At 37.9% G+C, this 26888-nt stretch overlaps 4 protein-coding genes and 3 long non-coding RNA genes across 7 annotated transcripts in view; 4 read left to right on the top strand and 3 right to left on the bottom strand.

Moving 5' to 3' along the window:
- The first annotated feature begins 695 nt into the window (after nt 1–695).
- LOC113470642 lies at nt 696–1815 on the top strand. Its single transcript, XR_003393619.1, has 2 exons — nt 696–1057; nt 1339–1815. It is a non-coding gene; the product is annotated as an uncharacterized LOC113470642 (long non-coding RNA).
- A 3272-nt stretch (nt 1816–5087) lies between these two features.
- LOC103516959 lies at nt 5088–18559 on the top strand. The gene is made up of 4 exons (XM_026829221.1): nt 5088–5099; nt 6069–6344; nt 16500–16631; nt 18476–18559. The coding sequence occupies exons 1-4, from the start codon at nt 5088–5090 to the stop codon at nt 18557–18559; spliced, it is 504 nt and encodes a 167-aa protein (XP_026685022.1).
- Nucleotides 17918–22302, top strand: LOC103516963 (protein PRRC1-like). The gene is made up of 7 exons (XM_008481956.2): nt 17918–18081; nt 18619–18709; nt 19891–20020; nt 20764–20993; nt 21282–21387; nt 21861–22019; nt 22266–22302. The coding sequence occupies exons 2-7, from the start codon at nt 18652–18654 to the stop codon at nt 22300–22302; spliced, it is 720 nt and encodes a 239-aa protein (XP_008480178.1). The 5' UTR covers nt 17918–18081; nt 18619–18651.
- A 171-nt stretch (nt 22303–22473) lies between these two features.
- Nucleotides 22474–24224, top strand: LOC113470640. Its single transcript, XR_003393617.1, has 2 exons — nt 22474–22915; nt 23621–24224. It is a non-coding gene; the product is annotated as an uncharacterized LOC113470640 (long non-coding RNA).
- LOC113470641 lies at nt 22727–23623 on the bottom strand. Its single transcript, XR_003393618.1, has 2 exons — nt 23530–23623; nt 22727–23205 (listed from the first exon to the last, which is right to left on the bottom strand). It is a non-coding gene; the product is annotated as an uncharacterized LOC113470641 (long non-coding RNA).
- Nucleotides 24225–24971: 747 nt separating the features above from the next.
- LOC108253392 (transcription initiation factor TFIID subunit 5-like) overlaps nt 24972–26888 on the bottom strand; it is a 3488-nt gene continuing 1571 nt past the window's right edge. Inside the window, exons 3-6 of the mRNA XM_026829220.1 lie at nt 26694–26862; nt 25873–26050; nt 25614–25772; nt 24972–25516 (exon numbers count right to left, since the gene is read on the bottom strand). Of these exons, the coding sequence (XP_026685021.1) occupies nt 25387–25516; nt 25614–25772; nt 25873–26050; nt 26694–26862 (636 nt within the window). The 3' untranslated portion in view covers nt 24972–25386. The remainder of the gene's footprint in view (nt 25517–25613; nt 25773–25872; nt 26051–26693; nt 26863–26888) is intronic.
- LOC103516961 (TAF5-like RNA polymerase II p300/CBP-associated factor-associated factor 65 kDa subunit 5L) overlaps nt 26200–26888 on the bottom strand; it is a 6955-nt gene continuing 6266 nt past the window's right edge. Inside the window, exon 3 of the mRNA XM_026829218.1 lies at nt 26200–26612. The gene's annotated coding sequence lies outside the window, so the exon portion shown is untranslated. The remainder of the gene's footprint in view (nt 26613–26888) is intronic.

Raw genomic sequence — 26888 nt, 5'->3', positions numbered from 1 at the left:
GATGATGACTTCATGATTAATGTAAAATAGTGTAAAAGACAAGATTCAAAACGTGCCAGCATCTTTGACGAATTCCTTACCATCACTTCTGTATGAGAAATATCTTCAACACCAGAAACATCTTTAACATTAGTCATCGGGATGAAGAATTGAAGATATCAGTATCTATGACGTCAGGCAAAACAGGATACAATGCACCCACAATCCACATGGAACCTAATATCAAACTATACCTATCCTGTCCTGGTGGACAATACTCGACATTCCACTACAAGGAATATGCTGACGATCAAAAACCTTGTTGATAAAACAGAGGAATTTGCTAAACCTTCTCATTCTTTTTCGGTCGCTGTTGTTTGTTATTGTTATTGAGAATCGAGTTTCTAGTCTATTTTGATGACTCTTTTGTTTCCAATTTCCTATTTAATTCATTCAATTACATACACCTAATTATTCATTAGATAGTAAATAGTACCTTAATATCTGCCAACCTAGATTTCGCACTGCGTGAGGCTTGGAATAAATTTCTTAGACTACTCGTACTCTACTAACCTAGGCTCTTATTGCGCAGATCCAGAGCACAGGCAATATCCTCATTCAACATCCAAGGAAGATACGTAAGATCTTGAATGAAGTTTGATGGAGTTGAGGAAATAGCAGAGAAAAAATACAGACTAGAGAGTGACAGTTAATTCAATTAGTGTCAAATGAACTTTCGGATCATGAATAGTTTCAGTACAATTATAGCTTCATAGCTTCTGTACAATCTTTAAATTTGATATTTCATTAACAACGGCTTCCAAAGTCTAACTGAAGTTTCTCTGAAGTTTGATGCTCCATTAGGTTGTAACTTCATTTCCGTCATTGATCTACTTAAAAGAGGTCTATTTAGTTTCATTTTTCTTTCAACTCAAAATTAAGGTTATGTTTATCGCATTAGCAAGAAAACTTGTGATTTATAAAGTCATCGTCATTAGGCGCTGCTGAAACAGTAAGGCACATTGAAACGTTGAATTGTGAAATGAATCTGCTCATTAGGACGGTCGTGTTTCATTAGGTACTACTTGATATTTTTATGTTGGGTTTTCATTCATAAGACCTAGATTATCAGTGATATGATCAGAGAGAGAGAAATTTATCACCTACCTTTCTCCAGTTTTTTTTTTTTTTTTTTTTTTTTTTTTTTTTGAGAGAGAGAGAGAACTTAACTTCTTTTTCTTCGCCTTTTCCGGTGTTCAGACGGGGTCAGCGTTTTTCGTCAGCCCTCAGTCAGTGCTAGGGTGACTGTTTTTGGGTTGATATTTGATTTTGGCTACAAAATTGCTCTGCGCTTCTCAGCTTAACTGATGAGGCCTGAGGGCTTATTGTCCTAAAAGCGAAGAGAGAAGGTATACACACAGGATAGAAGAAAACCACCAAACCAGTATATGTATTGATATTGACTGCCTTTTATTTAAACCCTGGCAGTGACATTAGCACCGTCTGAAGTTCATCTTGTGCGTTATGGGTACTAACAATACTCAATGTATCTTCTACTCTTCTTATTGTGATGCTAACATTGCTAACCCAATTTCTCCAATTCATTGGAATACAAATAAAACAGTGATACCTATATTATGAAGGAGTAATACGATTCTGAGAACAAATAATGGAGAATATGGGTGGAGCAGCTATAGATTGGTACTTGATATTGATAATGTAATTTGTTATTAGCGTAGTATTTGGTATAGATATCTCACTATAACGTATAGATAATACTTCAAGATATCTCAATAATAGCCTCTTCTCATACCCAACCTCATTTTCAAGTCCACCTAAATACCTACTTGCGTACCTATATATCTAGCTACATATCTATCTAAAATTCAGTAATGCAACCTACTCAAGTAGGTGTCAAGAAAGTCAATGACGATGGTTCTTTCGATCTTACTGATAGATCCTTTTTTGCTCAAGTAGCAAATTGGCTTCTATTCTCCAGGTACTTTTAATCCTCCTGCGTAAGGTACTTTATCCAACATTACACTTATTTCTACTAATTTGATCTCTATTGATGTTAGAATTTCAAGAAATGGTCAAAAATGGATTGAGAGTAATATTCACATATTGATTGAGAATGAGTAGCAAATTGGCTTCTATTCTCCAGGTACTTTTAATCCTCCTGCGTAAGGTACTTTATCCAACATTACACTTATTTCTACTAATTTTTTGATCTCTATTGATGTTAGAATTTCAAGAAATGGTCAAAAGTGGATTGAGAGTAATATTCACCTATTGATTGAGAATGAAAACTACGTCTGATTTCAACTTATTTCTCACACCGAAGAGGTCGTGGATTATTGTAAATATGCATGCAACCTCTATTTCCAATTTCAATACCACAATAGAGTAACATACTTTATTTACAATACTACTCGAAATATTTTCTATACGATAACTTTCTTATTAGTTCTGAGAATCAGAGTAGCTCATCTTTATCTAATCCACTTTTGTCACAGATTGGAGTGATTAGATCCCTAATCAAAATATGAATCACTAGGAAGCTTGTGGACTCATAATTTGACTTGGGCGGAAGTTTTCCTAATTAGGTATTTTGCATCTAGTTCTAGACACAAATAGAATTTAATACTTAGTTCTAGTTTCTCGGGTTACCTATTTGTTGAGTGTTGAGTTACTTATGTAGGTATAACAACTTGTCTATCTATAAGTAATAAGTTATGTATTTTGGTTCACATGTGAAATTTCGGAATCAAATTTCGCGGAGGTCAAAACTCAAAACGTTTCTTTAACATCATCGTAATCTAATTTACAAATTCCAAGATGGTATAAAATTCAAATTACATCAGAGTTCTGTAACACGAGGTTTTAATAATTACGTGACTATTACCAAGTACCTAGGTAGATAGGCAGGAGGTACCTATTAATAATTAATGGGTAGACATTATGAATCAATGAAAAACTGAACGGGACGCCGGGACACCCCCTGAAATTCGGGACTGTCCCGGCCAATTCGGGACGTTTGGCAAGCCTACCTAGGTAGTGGTTTAGGTCTACCTAAATTCCTCGGTAGTGGTCAAAAGTCAGATAGAAAGTCTCTCTCTTTCTAGAAATCTTGACGGAATAAGATCGTCATCTTACACAAGAGAGTCGCGTAAGCTCTAGATTTTTTAGTGGATGTGTCAGAATTACCATCAAATTTTCTTTCTCGGATAGAAAAGGGAGAAAGAAGGAGAAATGGTGTAAAGTTTGACTGGATTTTTACGATTTACCGGTATTTTTTAAATCGATTTATCTCGGGACATAGAAGTTGTAGAAGAAAAAGAAAAATTCCGTTGGGCCTCATTTTTCCTGCTCTATGACTTTGAAACATCACCCAAGTAAGCGCAACTGATCTATTCCATCTAAATAGACAATGTAAACAAACCCATTAGAGTATGTTAGTTATAAGAGATGCTGAACATAAGAGCTTGAATAGACTTTTGACGACCGCAAATCAAATAGCTAATAATTACGTGACTATTACCAAGTACCTAGGTAGATAGGCAGGAGGTACCTATTAATAATTAATGGGTAGACATTATGAATCATATTATGTGAGACTTATGAGGCAATTGGCAAAGAATATTAGAATAGAGGTGGTAGGTAAAGATTATGAGTTCATATTGAGCATACTCATAGATGAGCATACAACTATTCATAGAGCATGAGCAATGTGAGCATGACCCTACCAACAACTTCAAAGAATACCTACCTACCGGACCCTACTAGAAGTGTTATTTGAGAATTTCGGTCTACCCAAACTTCTCATGCATTAGGTACCTGCAACTCTTATGGTAATACCTACCTAGGTGTTAATAAAACGCTGCCAAATTTCGATATTTAAATAGGCAGGTTTACATTCTGTGAATTACTTCATCAGCAGCTGTAGGTACTCATAACAATAACTTCCATGAAATACATCGCAATAGTGAACATCTACGTAAAAAATCCGTAAACGTTACGGATAAAAATATACTTGAACAAATACCTAACTACACATAGGTACCAACACTACCTACTTGATAACGAACCTCTTGAAAGAAAAAAGTGAAAGCCGTGTATCAATAACTTGATTGAAAACCCATCTTGATCTCCCTACACCTATCAAGGTATTAACAGATAGGTGATTCATGTCTATCTATCTTATAAGAGATATAAGGAGTCTAGGAGCCAATACAAAACACACAAGGTAGAAGATAGAAGGTGCCAATTTGACGTAATGAGTTGGTAATCTTTACAAGTCGTTGATTCAATCAACAAATCAACAGAATATCAATTCTGATTAATTCTGATCGTCCGAGCAATCTCAACACTTTCATTTGAGTTGTCAATTTGCATGTTCTTCTCAGCCAAGAGCTGGTGTGGATTTATCTAATATTAGGTACCCAAAATATAGACCCAAAGGCAGTTCATGATAATGTTGATGATGACTTCATGATTAATGTAAAATAGTGTAAAAGAGAAGATTCAAAATGTGCCAGCATCTATGACGAATCCCTTACCATCACTTCTGTATGAGAAATATCTTCAACACTAGAAATATCTTTGGGATTTATCTAAGATATAGTCTGGTTTATGCTGACATGTTAACACTTTCATTTTCGTTGTTCATCAGAATCATCAGCACTACTTAGGTGCCTAATACCTATACTTGTATCAGTTTTCAAAATGACAGCATCCAAGAAGAAGTGATTTGTTAATCCATCTGTAGTTATATCGGTGGTAGGTAAAGATTATGAGTTCATATTGAGCATACTCATAGATGAGCATACAACTATTCATAGAGCATGAGCAATGTGAGCATGATCCTACCAACAACTTCAAAGAATACCTACCTACCGGACCCTACTAGAAGTGTTATTTGAGAATTTTGGTTTACCCAAACTTCTCATGTATTAGGTACCTGCAACTCTTATGGTAATACCTACCTAGGTGTTAATAAAACGCTGCCAAATTTTGATATTTAACTAGGCAGGTTTACATTCTGTGAATTACTTCATCAGCAGCTGTAGGTACTCATACCAATAACTTCCATGAAATACATCGCAATAATGAACATCTACGTAAAAAATCCGTAAACGTTACGGATAAAAACATACTTGAACAAATACCTAACCACACATAGGTACCAACACTACCTACTGATAAAGAACCTCTTGAAAGAAAAAAGTGAAAGCCGTGTATCAATAACTTGATTGAAAACCCATCTTCATCTCCCTACACCTATCAAGGTATCAACAGATAGGTGATTCATGTCTATCTATCTTATAAGATAAGGAGTCTAGGAGCCAATACAAAACACTCAAGGTAGAAGATAGAAGGTGCCAAATTAGTAAAAAAAAAGTTCCCCCTTTCAAACCTCTAAAAAAAAAAAAAAAAAAAAAAAATGAAAATGAAAATGAAAATTCTACTTTTCAATGTACAATAAAATTTTGTATTGACGCCTTGAAATGTTTTGTAGATACGCAATGTTCTCAACACTGATATCTTCTAGCTTCATTTTCACTACCTACCTACGTCACCTATGGGGATTATAAGCAAGAGCCGGGGGGTCCACAAAGTGATTTTAAACTCGGATTAAGTTCAATAGATCAGTTGCGCTTACTTGGGTGATATTGCAAGTCATAGAGCAGGAAAAATGAGGACCAACGGAATTTTTCTTTTTCTTCCACGACTTCTAGATCCCGAGATGAATCGATTTAAAAAATACCGGTAGATCGTGAAGTTTGACGCCACGGCATACGCTCCCGTAGGCGATGACGTCGTAATTTATGACTCCCGCTTCGTTTTTTTTTTTTGTGCGCAAGCGTTTTTGCGCATTTTGACGTGAAATCTGACGTCACAACTCTTTGAACTTTTTCATTAGAACGGCAATTAAAAATTGAATTTTCGACTTTTTAAAATTACTTTTTCGGAGTTTTGACCTCAGATTTGGATTTTTCACAACTTTTTACGTAGGAATCGACCTTTCATTAATAATATTTTCCCAATTGCAACTCCTCCATTCTTGTGTATTTTGTGTCTGATTCCAGGCGCCTCCCATCACCATGTCTCCAGTGTCTACAATAGTAGACGATCCCCAATACGCCAGCTGTCCCGTCCTGCCCAAGGATATGAATCAGGAGGACAGTTTCGAGGACCCGCCCTCTAGTGAGCGGTTTGACAACTATCAGCGTGGCGGTAGAAGGCGACTGTCCTCGTCGACAGTTAGTCCGTCGGATACCAGTACTGGGAGCTCGGTAGATTCGGAGCTGTCGGATGAAGAGAAGCTGCAGATCGAAAGCTCGTTCCGCGGATTGAAAACACAAGTGAGTATATCGTGGACGTCACCGAGTTCTCTCCCGACCCAATTTTTGTTCAGGTAGAGTACAACGAGTTCTCTCCAAATCTGTGTTTTGTAAACTACGTATTCTCTCCCAAGCATGACATAGCTACCTGAGCCCAATTAGTGAGTTCTAGTGTTTCAATATTTTCAAGCTCATTGATATATTGCTCGGATTTCAAGCTGAAACCAGAGCTAAAAAATGAACCAGAAACATGATTTAAAGCGGAGAAAGGTTATTTTGGCAAAAGAAAGGTTTGTTAGCTCATTCATGAAGAAACTTGAAGGCGGATATATTTCAAGAAAACAGTTTGTTTCACAAGTTTCCTTGAGATTCTTGCCTTTCCACTGATTTTTTACTTGCATTTTTTTTTTTACATGATTTTTTTTTACAAATAAACAACCACTTTTTCTAAATAAACCACTGGGATTTATCTAAGATATAGTCTGGTTTATGCTGACATGTTAACACTTTCATTTTCGTTGTTCATCAGAATCATCAGCACTACTTAGGTACTTAGGTGCCTAATACCTATACTTGTATCAGTTTTCAAAATGACAGCATCCAAGAAGAAGTGATTTGTTAATCCACCTGTAGTTATATTTAATCCAACTCCTACTCATAGTATCAACCTGCCTGGATGTTTGGTAGATATGACATTCTAAAAGTTAGTAAGGTATAAAAAAAGAAGTGCTCTGTTATTGAGTAAGATTCCCATACCATAACAGGGAGTTAGGATCTAACTCATTGACTGAGTAGTCCACTGAAAAGAATAGTTCTTTTTATAACTCACTCACCCTTCACATCATCTCTACATTCTCTGGTAGATATTGTTAATTCTGCTATCGTTATCTATTGTTATGATTACATTTTAGTATTGCACCCATTACTAGCCCCCTATGGCTTAGCAATTGGCATTGTTAGAGGGTATATTGTACGTACATTTCGCAATTCACAGTTGTGCTATGCAGTCATGATTTTGGCGAGCCAAGAGTGCAGAGTGCAGTTTTGTTCGGTGCAGAATCAATTTGCAATCTCAATGTTTACAGAGATAATAAAATCACCAACCTTGAAAGTTTAGCACTAGTGCCCCTATTATGGCTCAGAGTTCATGTGGTATTGGTTCCATGGGTTTAACCACCCTCTGTTCGATTCCTTGAAGCTAATCAATCATTTTAATTTCTCTTGGGTACATATATATTTGAATTGCTTGTTCCTTGCCTACCTCTGTATGTACCTGACTAACTACTTGAAAAACCCCCTTAGATAAGTTGAATCTACCTACTTGAATTGGTGATAATAATTATAGTCTAATAATTCTAATAAATACTAGTAATTACCTACTTCTTCTATGGGTTTTCTTTAAATGGAAGTAAAATATGATAACATTTATGTTGTTTTTATTACTACTGTACACAGAACTACACCTCTATCCCTATACCATTTATGGATCTCATGCGACATATCGGTTTTTAAAGGTTACCAGGTTTTTCTACAACCTTAAGGTCTTTAAGAATCAAACCCATATCCCGTACTTATTTCACGGAATTGACGGTCATTCGGTCAAATATAGTGTGAAATTTCAAAGTAATTTTCCTTGTTATGGTCTACTTTTTACTCGGTATTTACTAAAATAATTCTAGATACCTGTATGCATTCAAACTTTTCCGTGTTTCATTTGCTCGTAGATCAACTGCAACCCCAAAATCGATTCAAAATGATCCACAAAATTACCTGCATAGGTACCTAAATCCCATTATCAAATTTTTCCCACTAATCAACCTAACCTCAACGTAACCCAGATTTTGGCCCTTGGCTCACACCCAAATCCGTTAATACTTATTTTTCCTATGGCATAGGTACATACATATATCTAATGTACGTATACTAGTGTAATACTTTTACCCATTATTCTGTCAGATTCTACCTTTCATGTGGTATTGGTTCCATGGGTTTAACCACCCTCTGTTCGATTCCTTGAAGCTAATCAATCATTTTAATTTCTCTTGGGTACATAATTATTTGCATTGCTTGTTCCTTGCCTACCTCTGTATGTACCTAACTAACTGCTTGAAAAACCCCCTTAGATAAGTTGAATCCCTCTACAACTACCTGAAAACGGCTACTTTCCCTGTCGCGTATAATATCTCTAGTAGCGCTGTCAAACTTTCTTGACTTGGCGGGGCGGAGCGCTACCGCGCTCCTTAATCTACTTGAATTGGTGATAATTATGGTCTAATAACTCTAATAAATACTAGTAATTACCTACTTCTTCTATGGATTTTCTTTAAATGGAAGTAAAATATGATAACATTTATGTTGTTTTTATTACTACTGTACACAGAACTGCACCTATATCCCTATACCATTTATGGATCTCATACGACATATCGGGTTTTAAAGGTTACCAGGTTTTTCTACAACCTTAAGGTCTTCAAGAATCAAACCCATATCCCGTACTTAATTCACGGAATTGACGGCCATTCGGTCAAATATAGTGTGAAATTTCAGAGGAAATTTCCTTGTTATGGTCCACTTTTTACTCGATATTTACTAAAATGATTCTAGATACCGGTATGCATTCAAACTTTTCCGTGTTTCATTTGCTCGTAAATCAACCGCAACCCCAAAATCGATTCAAAATGATCCAGGTACCTAAATCCCATCAATTTTTTCCCACTAATCAACCTAACCTCAACGTAACCCAGATTTTGGCCCTTGGCCCACACCCAAATCCTTTAATACTTATTTTTCCTATGGCATAGGTACATACCTATGTCTAATGTACGTATACTAGTGTAATACTTTTGCCCATTATGTCTGTCAGATTCTACCCATCGAACTTTAGTTCAATAAAATCATTATTCACCAACACACATCTTGTCTAGCCTTGCTTCAATCGTAACTACGACTGTAAATTCCAATTCATTACAAGTCCATCAATTAAATGTTGTAATTCATTCTTGTCAAAGTGCCATTCCGTCAAATACCTACACTTATGGCACTGGCAGCGATTGTGCTCATTCAGTGTAGGTATCGAAATCAATTAATAGTTAACTGTCATAAGTTATAGTGAACTGTCATAAACTAGCATGATGTCATAAGTTAGCACGCTGTATAGCTTTGAACGATTCTGGAGCAAGGTTTTCTAGTAGGTAGGTATTTCTGTCATTAGGGTCAGTAGGTGTAAATACTTACCCTTCCGAAGACTTGTAGGCAGGTAGATTCATTAACTCTGCTAAAAGAATGCTTTGGGACATTTCCAAACTGGTAAACTTCGATTTTAAATTAATCTAAAAGTCATGTAGTCAATTGGTCTAAGCCGAGAAAACTCGGTATCAATAGTATAAGACATTGCATAAAAAATAACTTTAAACTAATTATTAGATATCGTTTTACCAAGGCGATCAACAAAATATCATAAGGGCGAGAAGGTGAAAAAAGTACAATCCTTTCAAGACATTTATTTTCTGTTTGAGATACCTTCCTCAAAGAGGTTGGATAGTGCAATTTTGATTTACCAAATACGAGAATCGAACCCAAATCCTTATTTAATATTGCCAAGCAAACTTATTGTTCATGATGTCATAAGTTAGCACGCTGTATAGCTTTGAACGATTCTGGAGCAAGGTTTTCTAGTAGGTAGGTATTTCTGTCATTAGGGTCATTACAATTAGTAGGTGTAAATGTAAATACTTACCCTTTGGCAGACTTGTAGGCAGGTAGATTCATTAACTCTGCTAAAAGAATGCTTTGGGACATTTCCAAACTGGTAAACTTCGATTTAAAATTAATCTAAAAGTCATGTAGTCAATTGGTCTAAGCCGAGAAAACTCGGTACCTATCAATAGTATAAGACATTACATAAAAAATAACTTTAAACTAATTATTATCGTTTTACCAAGGCGATCAAAAAAATATCATAAGGACAAGAAGGTGAAAAAAAGTACAATCCTTTCAAGACATTTATTTTCTGTTTGAGATACCTTCCTACCATAATATAGGTATACCGTTATGCATGAGGTTTGAATGTATTCAAGGCTAGCTGCCTTGGTTTCTCTTATGTTGTTTTATCTCAGACTCAGACCTCAGTTCATGTTTTATGCTTATGATTGTGGGTTGTGTTGTCCGTTTTTCGTATGTAATCGAATTTTAAATACATAGGTACTTAGTTTATTTTTATTATTTTGGAAACGGGACCTTTAGGTATCTAGTGCGGATTGGATTAAAAAGTGTAAATTCTGGAGTTGCTTTGTGCGTCTTTTGTGTTGAAGATAGTGCAATTTTGATTTACCAAATACGAGAATCGAACCCAAATCCTTATTTAATATTGCCAAGCAAACTTATTGTTCTAAACAGGTTTTAATTATTGTTCCATAAAATGTAATGTTATTACCAATCAAATATACCTATAAGACCTTGTTTAGACTGCGAGAGTAAAGGGACTTTTCAGTCCTATGCTGGTAGTATAAACAAGGTATATTCTATTTTATTCTAACTTCCAACTGTTAGTGGACCAACTGTTGAACCCCTTTTTTGTGCCTCGTAAAATGCGTACATCTCTAATCTCGTAGGTATAGGTACTCATGGGTACCTAATACTTTGGAATTAATAACTTTTAATAGATTATTATTTTATTCACTTTAACAAGAAGCAAATAATTCCATCATAAATAAAGTTTTTTTTATAAATACCTACAAAAAAAAAAAACTTTATTTATGATGGAATTATTTTAAATAATCGACAGTAAAATAAGCCAGAAGATATTATCTAACTAACGTAACTTGTGTAGGTATTTAATTATTTAACGATCTAACACACCGTTTATTGATAAATCCAAGATGGGTTTTCCTTTAACCTTGATAGTGATCCATCAATGAACGAGCGGAGTGAATTCTAATCTTGCATTTGGCTTGTCTCAAAATTATACATACCTAGGTACTGGACTTTACTATTTTCCGCTTAAATTTTTGTACCAAATTCAGGAGGGGAACCCCTTTATCAGTCAGTTCTACACATCTTTAGGAGGTTTTAAGGAGCTAATAAAACTGGTTGTTATTCACCGCCTTGAACCTGTACACCCTACAATACCTACTGTAACTTCGAGTACAATTAAACAAGTAGGTATATAATTTGTGACTGGTTTTGGTAACGGGGCTTCCGAGATTACCAAACAAACTGTGATTTCAAAGTACTTATTGACTTAATTAGCTTACAAAGATATGTACGAGAATGTACTTATTATGAGTTTCTACAAAGAACAATATTGAGGAAGGTGGAAATTTTAAAATTCTACGCCAGCCTAGTTAGCTTAGTATTACGTCATTCTTTCAAGGTTCTGTCACTTCTCACTTCTGCCCTCAGTTGGAATTGTATCTTTAGGTTTCAATGAAGTATTGATAAAATATATACGAGCAAGCTTTCTTTATAGAACCATAACTATGTATGTAGGTAAATGTTGAATGTATAGAACTAAAATAAATATACTGAAACCTTTAAACCCATACCAAACCTAACTAGGTAATACACGATACCTACACCTTACCTATCCATGGCTCTCTCATACATAGAGTAGGTGTCTAACTTTTATTTTAGTTCATTTTTCCTTTCATAGCATGTCAAAAGCATAATCTACTTTATTCTAATCCCAAAGTACGTTGGGTTTTTCACGGAAAAACTATAAACTTGTGAAACTTTTCCTATTCTACAGGGTGTACCTGTACCTATGTGGTGGAAAGGCCTGCCCTAAAAAATGCATTTTCTAAAAAAGGCGTTAAGATTTTCTCTTTTTCGTCTCATCATTTTCGAGAACATTCTAAAAGGACAGATCTCGTCACATATTCAACACTAGCGCTAGAGTTGGAGGCGGAAAAAGGTAAAACGACCATGTTTATAGGGCCGGGACGGGACGGGCCAAGTAATCTTGGCTAGAAACCATCAACCCCCTTGGCGCAGCTACAACGCTACAACAACAAGAACCGTGTTTATAGGGAAGGTTTGGAAAAATCAAAGTTCAGCAAAGCTTTCGACCCAAACCACCCTGTCAGGAGCCCGGCGCCCCAGACTTTTTTTATAAAAAGGATTTCCCAGGTTATGTGTTTCCTGCTAAGTAGAACTTGTTGATAGCGCTTGTTTATAAAAATAGAGGTAATAAAGCTCGGTTATTAAATAAGGCTTCCTCCTAGGAAAAATTCTGTATGTGTAGAGTTTTCCCAGCGCTGGAATGTGACTGGCGGGTGGCTGCTTCCATTTTGTGTGCTACCTAACCTAACCTATCCTTGTGTTGGCTTTATTATTTTCTAATAATATTGAATAAATAGTTCCTCACCTAACCTTCAAGTAGGTAGGTATAGTAGCAATGTGTCTCCACATGAAAAAAAAAAAAAAAAAAACTTGAGTAATCGATTAGGAATGTCTGATTTTTCCTCTTTCTTTTTCAGCTGAGTCAGGAAAATTCTTCAGAAATTACTTGTATTATACGTAGGTAGGTATACATAGTTAAACATATAGGTACTCGTAAATTTCAGTTGTAAGATTTACTTTAAAATTCATACAGTAAGTATTATTATTTTATTTACCTCAATACTGGCAGTAGGTAAGCTAGGGTCACTTGAAGTCATTAGTCAACAGACAGGTTAGGTGACAGTATTGAAAATGTTTTCTGTCCATATTTTTTACTTTCCTTATCCTATACCTATATGAAGGAAAGTGATGTATATTTTTCAAGTGCATAAACATAAGCTTTAAATTTGCTGAACAAAACTTCCAATCAATGTTCTAACACTGAAGAAGAGTGAAAGAGACAAGGTCATATTCTCCTTCGATGAAACTCGCAATGAAGGTTAAATCTGACGGGAAAGTCGGGTACTTACCTTAAAAGAAAAGGTTCATCATAACTGGAATGTACCTACTCGTACTTGCGTTTATGACATATACCTATATCCATTTCGTGATGTGTTAATCTGCCTAAGAACCTGCTCAGTGGCGTAGACTGAACTACAAAAAGAATTAAAGAGACTTTTCAGTCTCATCCTAGTAATATAGGCTTTCAAAGAGGTAATTGAGGTATATTCTACTCTACAAAGATCAGTAAAATTGTCTTTAAGGGCCGAATTTTAAACTCGGATTATCATTTAATCCTGGTCAGGATTAGGTTCTAGGAGAGCTATTCTATGTGGGAAAGTAATGTTGGACAATTAGTTTGACTAACTAAGACAGGAACTGAAAGTAGTTTAAAAAAAAAAATTCTTAAAACCTCTCCGAACACTCTAAGCCTAACCGCCCCTAAAGGGTAATCCGGTTTTAAAATTCGACCCTGATTTGTTCTTTTGAACCAGTAGGTAAAGGGGAGAGAATTCGTAATGAACCTTTTCACAAAATGGAGAGGATTCGTTGCGGGAGAGAACTCGTAAAGGAGAGAACTCGGGCAAAAAAAGGTCCACGGGAGAGAATTCGTTACCTCCCGTATATCGTAGGTATGCCAGTCTATTTAAGCCAGTCACTCACTATCAGGTAGGCCTAATCAGGTGTCAGGTATACGGTATACCTGATAGAGTCAGTTCTACCTGATAGTGTTTGTGATCATCAGGTAGACCTGACAGACGGACCTTTTCAGCCGTACCTGTCAGGTCTAACGGATAATGACTGGTTGGCCTTACCTTCGAAGATAGAGCACCTGTTTCTTGTAAGCGCTAGGTCACAGATTATTTTACCGCCCAGGACGACCTTTCCTAAACAGATAAAGTTCGTTCTCGGAACGGCTGACTTCCTGCTACAATAAATCACTCGATCATTCGGATGGGTATTAGGTATCTACATTTGCACACCGAATTGATGTTTTCTACACATCTGCACGTGATGCTGAGTTGATAACTAATTACTTACCTATAATATAATAAATGACTAATTGATTACATGTCAATAATATTAATAACAACCGAGAAGCATTGGGGAAGCACAGATTCGCACAGATCCCTTCCTTGTGATGGGAACTGGACGTATGAGCAGCTATTTATAACTATGTACTTATGTAGCATAGAAACAAGGAAAGTGGAGGGGCCATAATATAGGTATACCGTTATGCATGAGGTTTGAATGTATTCAAGGCTAGCTGCCTTGGTTTCTCTTATGTTGTTTTATCTCAGACCCAGACCTCAGTTCATGTTTTATGCTTATGATTGTGAGTTGTGTTGTCCGTTTTTCGTATGTAATCGAATTTTAAATACATACTTAGTTTATTTTTATTATTTTGGAAACGGGACCTTTATCTAGTGCGGATTGGATTAAAAAGTATAAATTCTGGAGTTGCTTTATGCGTCTTTTGTGTTGAGTTACCGCAATGAGTGAATAATGTTGTAGATACCTACTTATTTGAACCAAAGAGGTACATCATAGTGGATAATGGTAACATTGGACTGTAGGTACTGGACTCTAGGTAAATCTATTTAGTAATGACTTCAGAGAGCATCATCACGGAAGATATTGAAATCAGGCATCTGAAACAGTACGTTGTTCATGAACTGGGTATTATTCTGAATGAACGAGATGACTGGAAGAAGATCATGTCCATCGTGACAGTAGACTGTGATCCTCTCAAACCGTTGAAATACAGCGCCAAAGATATCAAAATCGTGGAGCGCGCTGGGAAAAGAAATTTTCCAGAACGAGGCTGCACGGATATATTTCTTGATGAGTGGGGAACAAGTGGAAGACGAAGGCCAAGGCTGAGTGATTTGATCATGTTCCTGAAGAAAGCAGAGTTACACCAAGCTGCACGATATGTTGAGGTCGATGTCTTGAAGAAACCGGAATCTCCCGGTGACAATACGGAAGCGGCAGAGTGGTTACAAGAAGTAATCCAGCAGGAGGAAGCCAACAACAAGACAGAGTATATTGGAGAACTCATTGCATTCACATTCTGTGACTTGGAACGCGCTACTGATGGTTTCAATCGTAAACCTTATCCAAGACGAGGGAATAAACTAGGCGAGGGACAATTCGGAACTGTGTACTATGGAAAACTGAAGAACGGTATGGAAATTGCAGTGAAAACGCTGGAAAACAATGCCAACTATTCAAGTTCGAATTCAGATAATACAGAAGCTGCTATGATTCCAATCCTACTGTTTGAAAATGAAGTCCAAACTTTGAGTCAATGCAAACACGTCAACTTGCTGCGGCTTCTAGGTTTCTGTAATAACATCATGAACTGTATTGTGTATGAATACATGTGTAATGGTTCGTTATATGACAGACTTGCCCGCGTGAACAATACTCCACCACTAGATTCAAACAAGAGATACTCCATAGCACTGGGTGTGGCAGAAGCCTTGCATTACCTGCATAGTCTCAGTAAACCCATCATACATCGAGACGTCAAATCAGCCAATGTTCTTCTAGACGAAAACTTTGTTCCCAAACTGGGCGATTTCGGCATCGTTAAAATGAGCGAAACTTCAAATATGAAAACAATGTATACTGAAAACCTCACTGGCACTCGTCCTTACATGCCACCTGAAGCGATGCATTGTCAGATATCTACCAAGACGGACGTGTTTAGCTATGGTGTTATTCTACTAGAACTGTTGACAGGAATGAAGCCCATTGATGACAATAATACTATCCTGTATTACTATCTCGTAGTAGAACAAGAAGTTCCAGTGAGAGAGGTCCTGGATAAGGAAGCTGGAGAATGGAATGAAACTCATGTTGAAACATTGATCAGTATTGTCTTTGAGAAATGTTGCGTCTTTGAAAAAGATAAGCGAGCTTCCATGCGGGATATTGTGGACCTCCTGAGTAAAAGTGTTAATAACTAACAAGGGAACTTGGGTTTTCCCTATGGTTTGTTGTAAAGAATAAACTATCAAAGATGAAAGTGCTCATTTCTTCGGAATCATCAGAACTGTTATACGAGTTATGTATATCTTGGCTTGATGGATCATGATATAAAGTGTCTTCCCAACATGCAATGTCATCGGTGAGTGGTTATGGTATTTGCGAGAAAATTTTGGTAAAATAGGGGGTGATAAACATAACACATGATCCAATCCGTTCTTTTTCTTTAATTTTTCGTTCTTTTATTTTGTATAGAGTATTCTCTGGATAACATCTAACTGGACTTTTCTTCATTTGTTTCAGATGTTCGTATGTAACTCCCTAGCAAACCTGTACGTGGGCAAAGTTTCTTCAAGGACGCAAGAAAACAATAACATCAACTGGGAACTACACTACACCGGCATTCCTGTCATTATCCTGGATACAGGAGAGACCGTTAAACCAACCTCAGTGGTGCAATGTTTAACGCGTTGGACTTTGTATCTGGAGGTTGGTGGTTCGAGTCCAAGTCAAGTCATAAAATAATTGGGGAACGATATTATTTGCATTTATGCCTAATACAGTTAAAAATTCCTTCTATTTATTTATTTATATTTTAATTTTATTATTATTTTGAAGAGGTTGGATATATGGAACTGTAACTGCTTCTTATCGTCCCGAAAGCGAAGAGAGAAGGAAGATAGGGTCATTGACTTTTGAAATAATCTATGTCTAAAACTGATGAGTTCAAATAAGAACGAAATGTGTCTTGGGTGGCTCACAGATGTCTGGTTAAAAAAAAAAGCAATATACTTATCTATAATTATTATACTTAGATTCAAGGAATCGGGATAATGTCAGGATTTCTACTTCTATTTCTATAGATAGATTCACGTAGGTAGAAGCTATTGTATACTTACACAAGTGATTGAATTTGGTGCACACATAGAACACTTTGACGTCAGCAGTTTCCAGTAGGGCTGTGAAGAAGAATCTGTGTTTACCTGCGAGAATGAGAAACAAAATACCTAGGTAATTACTAGAATAGAATAACATCTGGCTGGGGGGACTTCAAACAGGGAGTAGATCAGCTTCGTCTGGCTGGGGACTTTAAACAGGGAGTAGATCAGCTTCGTCTGGCTGGGGACTTTAAACAGGGAGTAGATCAGCTTCGTCTGGCTGGGGACTTCAAACAGGGAGTAGATCAGCTTAGTCTGGCTGACTGGCTGGGGGACGTTAAACAAGGAGTAGATCAGCCTAATATTTCCCTGACTAAATCAATAGCAAAAGGTTGAGTGCGAAGTAAATTTCATGTCCTCACAAAGCTGAGTGCACCCCGAACTCCAAGCACAGAGGCGAAAAAATTTCGACCCCGCCGAGAATTGAACCCGGGACCTCCGGCGTGCAAATCATGGATTATGACGTCATCGCCTACAGGCGCGTATGCCGTGACGTCAAACTTCACGATTTACCGGTATTTTTTAAATCGATTTATCTGGGTAATTAGAAGTCGTAGAAGAAAAAGAAAAATTCCGTTGGTCCTCATTTTTTCTGCTCTATGACTTTGAAACATCACCCAGGTAAGCGCAACTGATCTATTCTGAGAGAGAGACAAACGGCGCGGCTTTTCATGCCTCGTGTGAATGACACCTACTTCAAATCAAGCCGCATGCACACGATCAATGTGAAGGAAAAGAGGGGAAGTTGTAGACTTGTGGAATGAAGATGGCTGAGTTCACACACTTGAAATTTGTAGAAAAAAAATTCCAAACGCAGATCGATACCTATTTGAATTTTTGCTGATAAGATAAGAGAAAGTGATAAGTTTTCCGGAATTTCCTGGTTTGTTCTGCTGAAAACGAGGATCGAAGATTATTTTGCACCACACAACGTTTATCACTGAAAGGTAAGTACGCGCCTGTTTTTAGAAGAACATGGTGTTACTATGGCTTTGTCTTCTGTCGAACATGAGATGCAATCTCTCCCTGAAATCAGACAGTGTTTCACAACTAGAGTCTAGACCTAGGCTAATATGTACCAGAGAGGCAGAAATATTATTTTATTGATAATGTAGGCATAACATTTGTAGCTGGGGAAAGAAAAGAGGCTGCTCAGCCACGTACCCAATGTTTCAGTCTGGCTTTCAGGATCAAATTCTTTGTAGGAGGAGGAGGTTTATCTTTAGCTGCATATTGGAATATTGCTTACTAATCTTATAAATTTTATAATACATGAGCTGAATAGCACTTGAGTCAAATTTGGTTGAGTTTGAGGAAATGATTACTTTTACAATCATGCAGGGCTGTATCCAGAATTTTGTCGAGGGGAGAGCCAAGAGTCAGGCCTGCAATCATGGAATAGAGCTCCAAATTGTACATGGGTAGTTAATAACTATCAAGAAGTGTTCCCAATTTATTTTATCTTTGGTGTTCAATTTTTTTAGATCCTTTTCACTGGAGCATATTGGTGATTCAAAATGCAGGAGGAAAACAATGAATCATCATTTGAATTTGTCGAGAAAAAATCATCTGAAGGTACCTAAAACAAAGATTTTAACTAAATACAATATTCAATGTAGCTTAATCTTTGTAATTTCTGACCATATTTTCCAAAGTTATCATAAAATCTTGTGTATAAATTTTACCTAGCTTGCCTAGCTATAATATTTAGGTATGTGCTTGTTGGATTACAAGTGGTTCATGCCTACCAGCAGTCTGTCAAATGCCAGCCTAGTTAGCTTAGTTGGTAGTGCATCTGCCTTGTAAGCACTAGGCTGCGGGTTCGATTCCTGCCCGGAGTGGATTTTATCCTGATGGTATAATGTTCGTTCTCGGAACGGCTGGCTTTTTCCTATCCTGTCTTCCTTCACTCTTTGATTTTGGGAAGATAAGACCATAGCAGTTACAGTTCCATCTGTCAAAGCTCTTAAAAAAAGGGCTGTCAAATGGTCTCAGTGTGAGTGGCAGAAAAATCTCAAGACCTACATCTCTCAGATGAAAGACTTAGGTCTGAAGCTTTTCCAGCCACACATTTTCTGACTGTTTTTTGAGCATGAGTGGGTGGCCTAAAAACTATCTTTGAGACATCAACTCATTTATTACCTACAAATGAACCTCACAGAGGTATCGGTGTATATCCGCGCTGTGCAGCTCAACCCGTGGGATTCGAAGCCGCGACCCTCGCCGCAAACTCCCGAGTTCGAACGCTACGAGAGATGCATGAGATTGTTGGACCTGTGGTGGTAGTGGAGAGCTTCATAGTGGAAATACGACCTGATAAGTAAGTAGGTACCTACATACCTTACCCATCTAAAGCTTTGTCCACGCATAGTCGACCCCGTCGATCAACGAGGTGAAGAGGTGAATCTATGTTGTCGAGACAGTGTATGGTTTCAGTCGACGTTGATCAACTATGACTTAATATTGGAACTGTTACTTAAAGAGTTAAAGTACGTAATGTATGAACGTGATTTTCCAGGTGCGAGGCTGTAATACAGCCAGATACCAACTTATGACCACCACCACCACTTTGCTTAGCTGGTTCATAGCACCGTGAAATTGTGCATTCAAGGCAAAAGCATGTGATGTGTTCAAATCCACTAAATTTCAGATGTTATGAGGTTATTTTCATAAAGGATAAAGGATTATATTGCATTTCAGGTGGTACGAAGCAACAAATGAACACTTACTGATACCTGCCTTTATTTTATTTCTAGTGGTGTCCCTATCAAATATAGCACCTCCCTCTGAGCTACCCAGCTTTCTGATGTCTTCCTCCAGTAGTACCACAGTACCTTCAACTTCTGTCTTGTCCAGTCAGTCAGAATTTCACCCAACAACTTTCACGTAAGTCAGTTACTGAGCATTAATTCTCAGAACTTCTCAGGTATGAAGTTATGAACGGCTTACACTAAATCAGGCAGTTAATGGTAGGATGTATGGATTAAGAAGTCATTTTATATATTTAGAAGGGGGGAAAAAAAGGAACTAAGAAACCAACAAAAAAAAAAAAGCTACCAAAATTAGCTGTCACAAATGAGCATTGACCAGTGGTATGGTTAGGTTAAACACAAGAAGGCGTTTTCTTTTACCTTGTTGTGACTACTGAATAATTACCAAAAAGACAAAAATACCTAAAAAAAAAAAGTTAAATTTTGCTTAAATACAGTACCTTCAACTTCTGTCTTGTCCAGTCAGTCAGAATTTCACCCAACAACTTTCACGTAAGTCAGTTACTGAGCATTAATTCTCAAAACTTCTCAGGTATGAAGTTATGAACTGCTTACACTAAATCAGGCAGTTAATGGTAGGATGTATGGATTAAGAAGTCATTTTATATATTTAGAACGAAAAAAAAAGGAACTAAGAAACCAACGAAAAAAAGCTACCTACCAAAATTAGCTGTCACAAATGAGCATTGACCAGTGGTAGGGTTAGGTTAAACACAAGAAGGAGTTTTCTTTTACCTTGTTGTGACTACCGAATAATTACCAAAAAGACAAAAATGCCTAAAAAAAGTTAAATTTTGCTTACTTAAATTTCTTCTTCTTCTTCTTCTTCCTCCTCAAATCAATTTCTTCTGTTTACAGACCAGCAATTCCCGTTGACACCCCAGTCATTCCCAAGACTCCCAAACCTATCACCCCCAATAAGGAGCTTCCAGAATCTCAGGAAGAAAGTGGAGGGAGTCTGTTCAGTTGGGTGAAAGACACTGTGAGTCAGCAAAGTCAAAGCATTCTGTCCAAAGTGGCAGAGAAAGCTAAAAATTCCGTCGACAGTATGATCACCACATTGGATCCTCAAATGAGAGATTTCATCGGTAAGATAGTACTTAACTTATAGTGTTTTAATTAGACAGTCAAATTAGGACATGTACATAGGTAGTCCCTTTATCCCATCATTTTAATATTCATGACAAGCAGGAGAGAGGGAAAACTCCAGAGTTCTAGAGGAATAAAATTTAGTTGGAAAATGATGTGTTGGACATTCTAAAAGTGCATCTACACTACTGTCTACCAAAGTTGATTGACATCAGTCATTGGGTCGATATCGGCTAGAATCTATATAAGGTAACTGAGATCAAATAATTTTGGTTTCTCGTTTTCAGGCACAAATAAAGCTGATTTAACCATCACAGTAGCATCAGATAAGGAAGTCAAGATCAGTCCTGTCAGAGAAGCTTTCCATGGTCTTTTTCCTTCAGCAGCTGTGAGGTAAATTTGAGATAATTATGATAATGCATCACCTGCAAAATCCCATAAGGAGGTTCAGCTTTATTAACAGCTTGAGAGAAGTATCTCAGATCAGAATGATGTTCTGAGGTACTTCTCTCAAACTTGAAGAAAAAAAATTAGGTTTGACAATAATAGAGGGAACTGTAACTACTTACTAGGGTCTTATCGTCCCGAAATCGAAGAGAGAAGGAAGACAGGATAGGAGAAAGCCAGTCGTTCCGGGAACGAAGCTTATCACTTCAGGATAAAATCCGCCCCGGGAGTTAATCGAACCCGCGGCCTAGCGCTCACAAGGCAGACGCAAGCCATCCAAGACGCGTTTCGTTCTTACCTGAGATCATCAGTTAGACATAGCTCATTTCGAAAGTTAAGGACAATATTATAGGTCACAATTATGAAAGCATATATGCTTTCATGATTTATATGCCGTAAAAATTTTCTTTCACTCACAGAGGTATCGGTGTATATCCGCGCTGTGCAGCTCAACCCGTGGGATTCGAAGCCGCGACCCTCGCCGCAAACTCCCGAGTTCGAACGCTACGAGAGATGCATGAGATTGTTGGACCTGTGGTGGTAGTGGAGAGCTTCATAGTGGAAATACGACCTGATAAGTAAGTACCTACATACCTATTATTTAATATTGGAGCTCATAATGGAAATACGACCTGATAAGTGAGTGCCTACCCATCTAAAGCTGTGTCCACGCATAGTCGACCCCGCCGATCGACGAGGTGAAGAGGTGAATCTATGTTGTCGAGACAGTGTATGGTTTCAGTCGACGTTGATCAACTATGACTTAATATTGGAACTGTTACTTAAAGAGTTAAAGTACGTAATGTATGAACGTGATTTTCCAGGTGCGAGGCTGTAATACAGCCAGATACCAACTTATGACCACCACCACCACTTTGCTTAGCTGGTTCATAGCACCGTGAAATTGTGCATTCAAGGTAAAAGCATGTGATGTGTTCAAATCCACTAAATTTCAGATGTTATGAGGTTATTTTCATAAAGGATTATATTGCATTTCAGGTTGTATGAAAAAAAAAAAAAAAAAAAAAACTGTATCAACGAAAGGAAAAAAAATGGCCTCAAATCTGTTATAGTGCAGGCTACCAAATAATGCTAATGCTTACAATACTGACATATTTTGCCTTTAAGGGTTGGATACTATTGAGTTAAGCCATGTTAGCCTATTATTTGAAGATTATTAGTGGTTGGGTGGAAGAGCTCCTCCAGGAGAACCCTGCCACTTAAAATAAACCCATGAAAAAATTGGTGCAGCTATGGACAGGTGCAATAAAACTAAGTGCAGCTATGGACAAAGAACTTATACTGGATTTACTACTTTTTCTCTTGCAGAGGAGTAACAGAAGCCGTGAACACAGTAACCTACAACAACGTCATGGAGAGGATACTCAACATTGACTACAAAAAGTCACCTCCAGGGCAACCCATATGTCTTGGTGTTCACAAGGAGCCAGATCAGAACACTTTTGTTGTCAAGGTAAGCATGCCAAAGGTAAAAACACACTATCATCACGTCACGTCACGTGAAGTCATGGGGATTCAGAAAGATGTACCTCGTTTAAAGTTTTCCCATAATATTGTAGGTAATTTCGTTCATCTTTACACTACTATCTTTACACTTGTATTATTTATGAAAAAATACTTGCTCGGAGACAGACTAAAGTAAAATTTGTTCAGCCTATTTGTCTTGAAGTACGCGCGCCCGTCTTGTCTTGTCTTGTAAGCGCTAGGTCGCGGGTTCGATTCCCACGCGGGGCGGACTTTAACCTAAACAAATGGGTGTTCACAAGGAGCCAGATCAGAACACTTTTGTTGTCAAGGTAAGCATGCCAAAGGTAAAAACACACTATCATCACGTCACGTCACATGACGTGATGGGGATTCAGAAAGATGTACCTAGTTTAAAGTTTTCCCCTAATATTGTAGGTGATTTCGTTCATCTTTACACTTGTATTATTTATGAAAAAATACTTGCTCTGAGACAGACTAAAGTAAAATTTGTTCAGCCTATTTATCTTGGAGTACGCGCGCCCGTCTTGTCTTGTAAGCGCTAGGTCGCGGGTTCGATTCCCACGCGGGGCTGACTTTAACCTAAACAAATAAGGTTCGTTCTCTGTTCTTTCCTTCAGTTGTTGCATTTAATGTTGTGTGTAATTGTGTATCTGCTTTTTCTCATTTCCAGGAACAATCGAATGCATAGGCTTGGATAAAATTGGATGCTGCTAATCCTCTGGAATCAGACAGATCTGCACATTGCACATGACAGTGTGGTAGTACGCCAGGTCAAGAGTACCACCTTCCACTGACGAGTGTAAACCGGTTGTGATGAAATTTTGTAAATAAATAATAAATATTATTAAAATTAATATGTCTACCTCGAAAATAAAAGAAGAAGCTCATTTATTTAAGATCCAGGAGAGGCGAGATGAGAACTACAAAGGGAAAAGAGTTGAGAGAATGGAAATCAGGGGGAGAAAAGGGTGAGGGAGGCCGAAAAAAAGGAGGAAAGATTGTGTGAATCAAGACTTGGACGAGAAAAATTATCAGATCATGAGGTACACAACAGGGCTGCCTCGAACAGACTGACAAGAAAACTGACCCTATTTCAATAGGAAAAGGCTAGGAAGAAGAAGAAGAAGAAGATTATAGGTCATCTGAGATGGAGGCCAAAAATCCCCGTCGTAAGATGACAACAATAATTCTCGAAGTAGGTACATAATACCAGATGAGTGGAAGGTAGGACCTCTCCCAGTGTAGAATACATGTATAAGTATCAGCTAAGAAAACCTCTCCCAGTCCAGAATACGTAAACACTGTTAGGTCCTGAACAATCACAAGGTCCAATGTTAAAATTGGCAGATTCTTTATACTTTCTATCGGTCTGACTTACGATACCACGGTCTTGTATAGGTTCGCTACGATTTTGGCGGCTGTCAGTATCATTTGTCTTCTAGGTACACCTGTGAGGGCCATCTGCCATTCCGTGTGGTCTGTCTGTAAGCAAAACACAAGCCGGCCAGAGTATTACTACAGACGTCTGGCAGCTTGGGTCAATTGGCATTGAAAAAAAATTTCAACTTTTTTTAAAAAAAGGTTCGATAGGGGGAACTATAAATGCTATTGTCTTATCGTCCTGAAAGCGAAGGGAGAAGAAAGACAGGATAGGAGAAAGCCAGCCCTTTTGAGAACGGACCTTATCTGTATAGGATAAAATCCGTCCCGGGCGGGAATCGAATCCGCGACCTAGTGCTTACAATGCAAACACGCTACCTTCCAAGCTAACTAGGGTGGCAATTCAGGATCGATCAACAAGTTTCCAACACTTAGGGTGGATTTTACCAATATTTTTTCAGTCCCTAGAAGGCCTTTTAAGCTAACAGCTTGTTAAGTTCCATTTGATTTATATAGGCAAAGTAACTTTAAAAGGTCGAAAATTCAATTTTTAATTGCCGTTCTAATGGAAAAATTCAAAGAGTTGTGACGTCATAGACCCTTAATAAAAAGAAATTTACAAGGTGGCAGAACCATATAGGTGTCCAACCCACAGCTATAGCAAGAAGAAAGCGCCCACTATCTACTTGCCATGTTCTCAATTCTGGTAGACCACCTAAAATCTCATGGCAAGAGCATGGATATTCTCAACAGAAAACCACTTTTCCCAGTCTTCCAATACAGACTCAGAAAAATAAAAGAAATCTGCATTCTTTACAGGCTTGTGTGACTACCAATAGTTCCTTGGGTAAATACGTAAAAAATTCCTTAGGTAAAAAATACATCTAGATAAAGAGAACCAGAATGTTGTAAACAGATTCAAGTATCTATAGTGGACAAGGAAGGAGACCTGGATTGTGATATTGCTCATAGAATTGGAATTATGGTCCTCTTAATTGCTCATAGAATTGGAATTATGTCCTCTTAGGAGCCCTACACAAAGTGAAGTCTAAGGCCCTACACACATTTAGAGATTAATGGATTTTCTTCTACTATGCCAGACGGCACGGGTATCATTTGACTATACGTCTCCAGATTACATTCCTTCAGATCATCGTCCAACACTATGAGGTTCGCTTCGTACCACCTGAAATTCAATATAATATGCATTCCTTTAGTTGAATGCTTTAAAAAAAGGTTAAGGCCTGTAGAAGGTATTAAATAATAGGTATGTAGGTACTTACTTATCAGGTCGTATTTCCACTATGAAGCTCTCCACTACCACCACAGGTCCCACTATCTCATGCATCTCTCGTAGCGTACGAACTCGGGAGTTTGCGGCGAGGGTCGCGGCTTCGAATCCCACGGGTTGAGCTGCACAGCGCGGATATACACCGATACCTCTGTGAGTGAAAGAAAATTTTTACGGACCCTTGGTCTAAATGCCTTAAACCTAAACAAATCTGTGCCCAGTACTAGGTAGTTCTTAGCATTGCTACTCACATTTTAGACGCAGACGGCCATCCATAGAATTGTACCGTTCCCGTGAGACTGCCAGTCACCAGAGTTTCTCCCGTGACGCTCCACACTAGAGAGGTCACGGGTTCGTGTTCTTGCAGGTGGAACCGTGATATGACACGCCCTGTGGTGAGCTCGTGAGTGAGAACCAAGCCATCCTCACCTAGGAAGAAACACAGGGCAAAGTTGAACTAATATCTTTTTTTTTTCTTTTTCTTCGCCTTTTCCCGTGTACAGACGGGGTCGGCGTTTTTCGTCAGCTTTGGGCTGACATTTGGTTTTTGGGTACACATTTTACGAGTGGATGCCCTTCACACTCAACCTTTGCTATATCTTTAGCAAGGGAAATATACATATATCGGTACCTATAAATAATATGAAACAGTTGAACTAAAGGGGACTAAGTGACTAACATGACAGTCAAAATATATTAATGGGACAAGGCCCAAGGGTGGGGAAAAAAAGAAGCCCAAAGGACAAGATTTATTGCTCCCCCGCGGGGAGATACAGGGGTCCCAAATGTAGTAATATATCAATAATATCTGTCTACAAAATAAACTCTGTACTTGCCACCGGCCCTACGTCCCCCTCGGGATTAAGGTTGTGGTTATGTACCGGGTTGGGTTGACAGAATATTGTTTCTACAGTTTGGCATGGGAGTGGTAACTTAAAAGCAAGGTTAGTTTACCAACCTTGCCTAACCCAACCCGGTACATAACCACGACCTAAAATGTATAGTGACAGGTCATACTTCATCTTGCATGTCAGACCTTTATGTCAAATAAAATAAATAAGTCAAGACTTACCACCGGACGCAAGATATTTTCCACAAGGACTGAAAGCAATGCTAAGTACGGGGGACACATGGTCGGAGAATACCCGTACTGAAGCTCCGTCCGTGATACTCCATAGTCTTACAGCCTTGTCATAGGACCCCGTACCTATGTAGGTAATCTTCGGATGGAATCTGGCACACTGTGAATAATAAGAATAGAAACGGG

Source organism: Diaphorina citri, unplaced genomic scaffold, assembly GCF_000475195.1.
Source record: "Diaphorina citri unplaced genomic scaffold, Diaci psyllid genome assembly version 1.1 scaffold1711, whole genome shotgun sequence".
Lineage (NCBI taxonomy): Eukaryota > Metazoa > Arthropoda > Insecta > Hemiptera > Psyllidae > Diaphorina > Diaphorina citri.
Note: the sequence above shows the minus strand (reverse complement) of the source record. Positions and strands in the feature narration are given on the sequence as shown.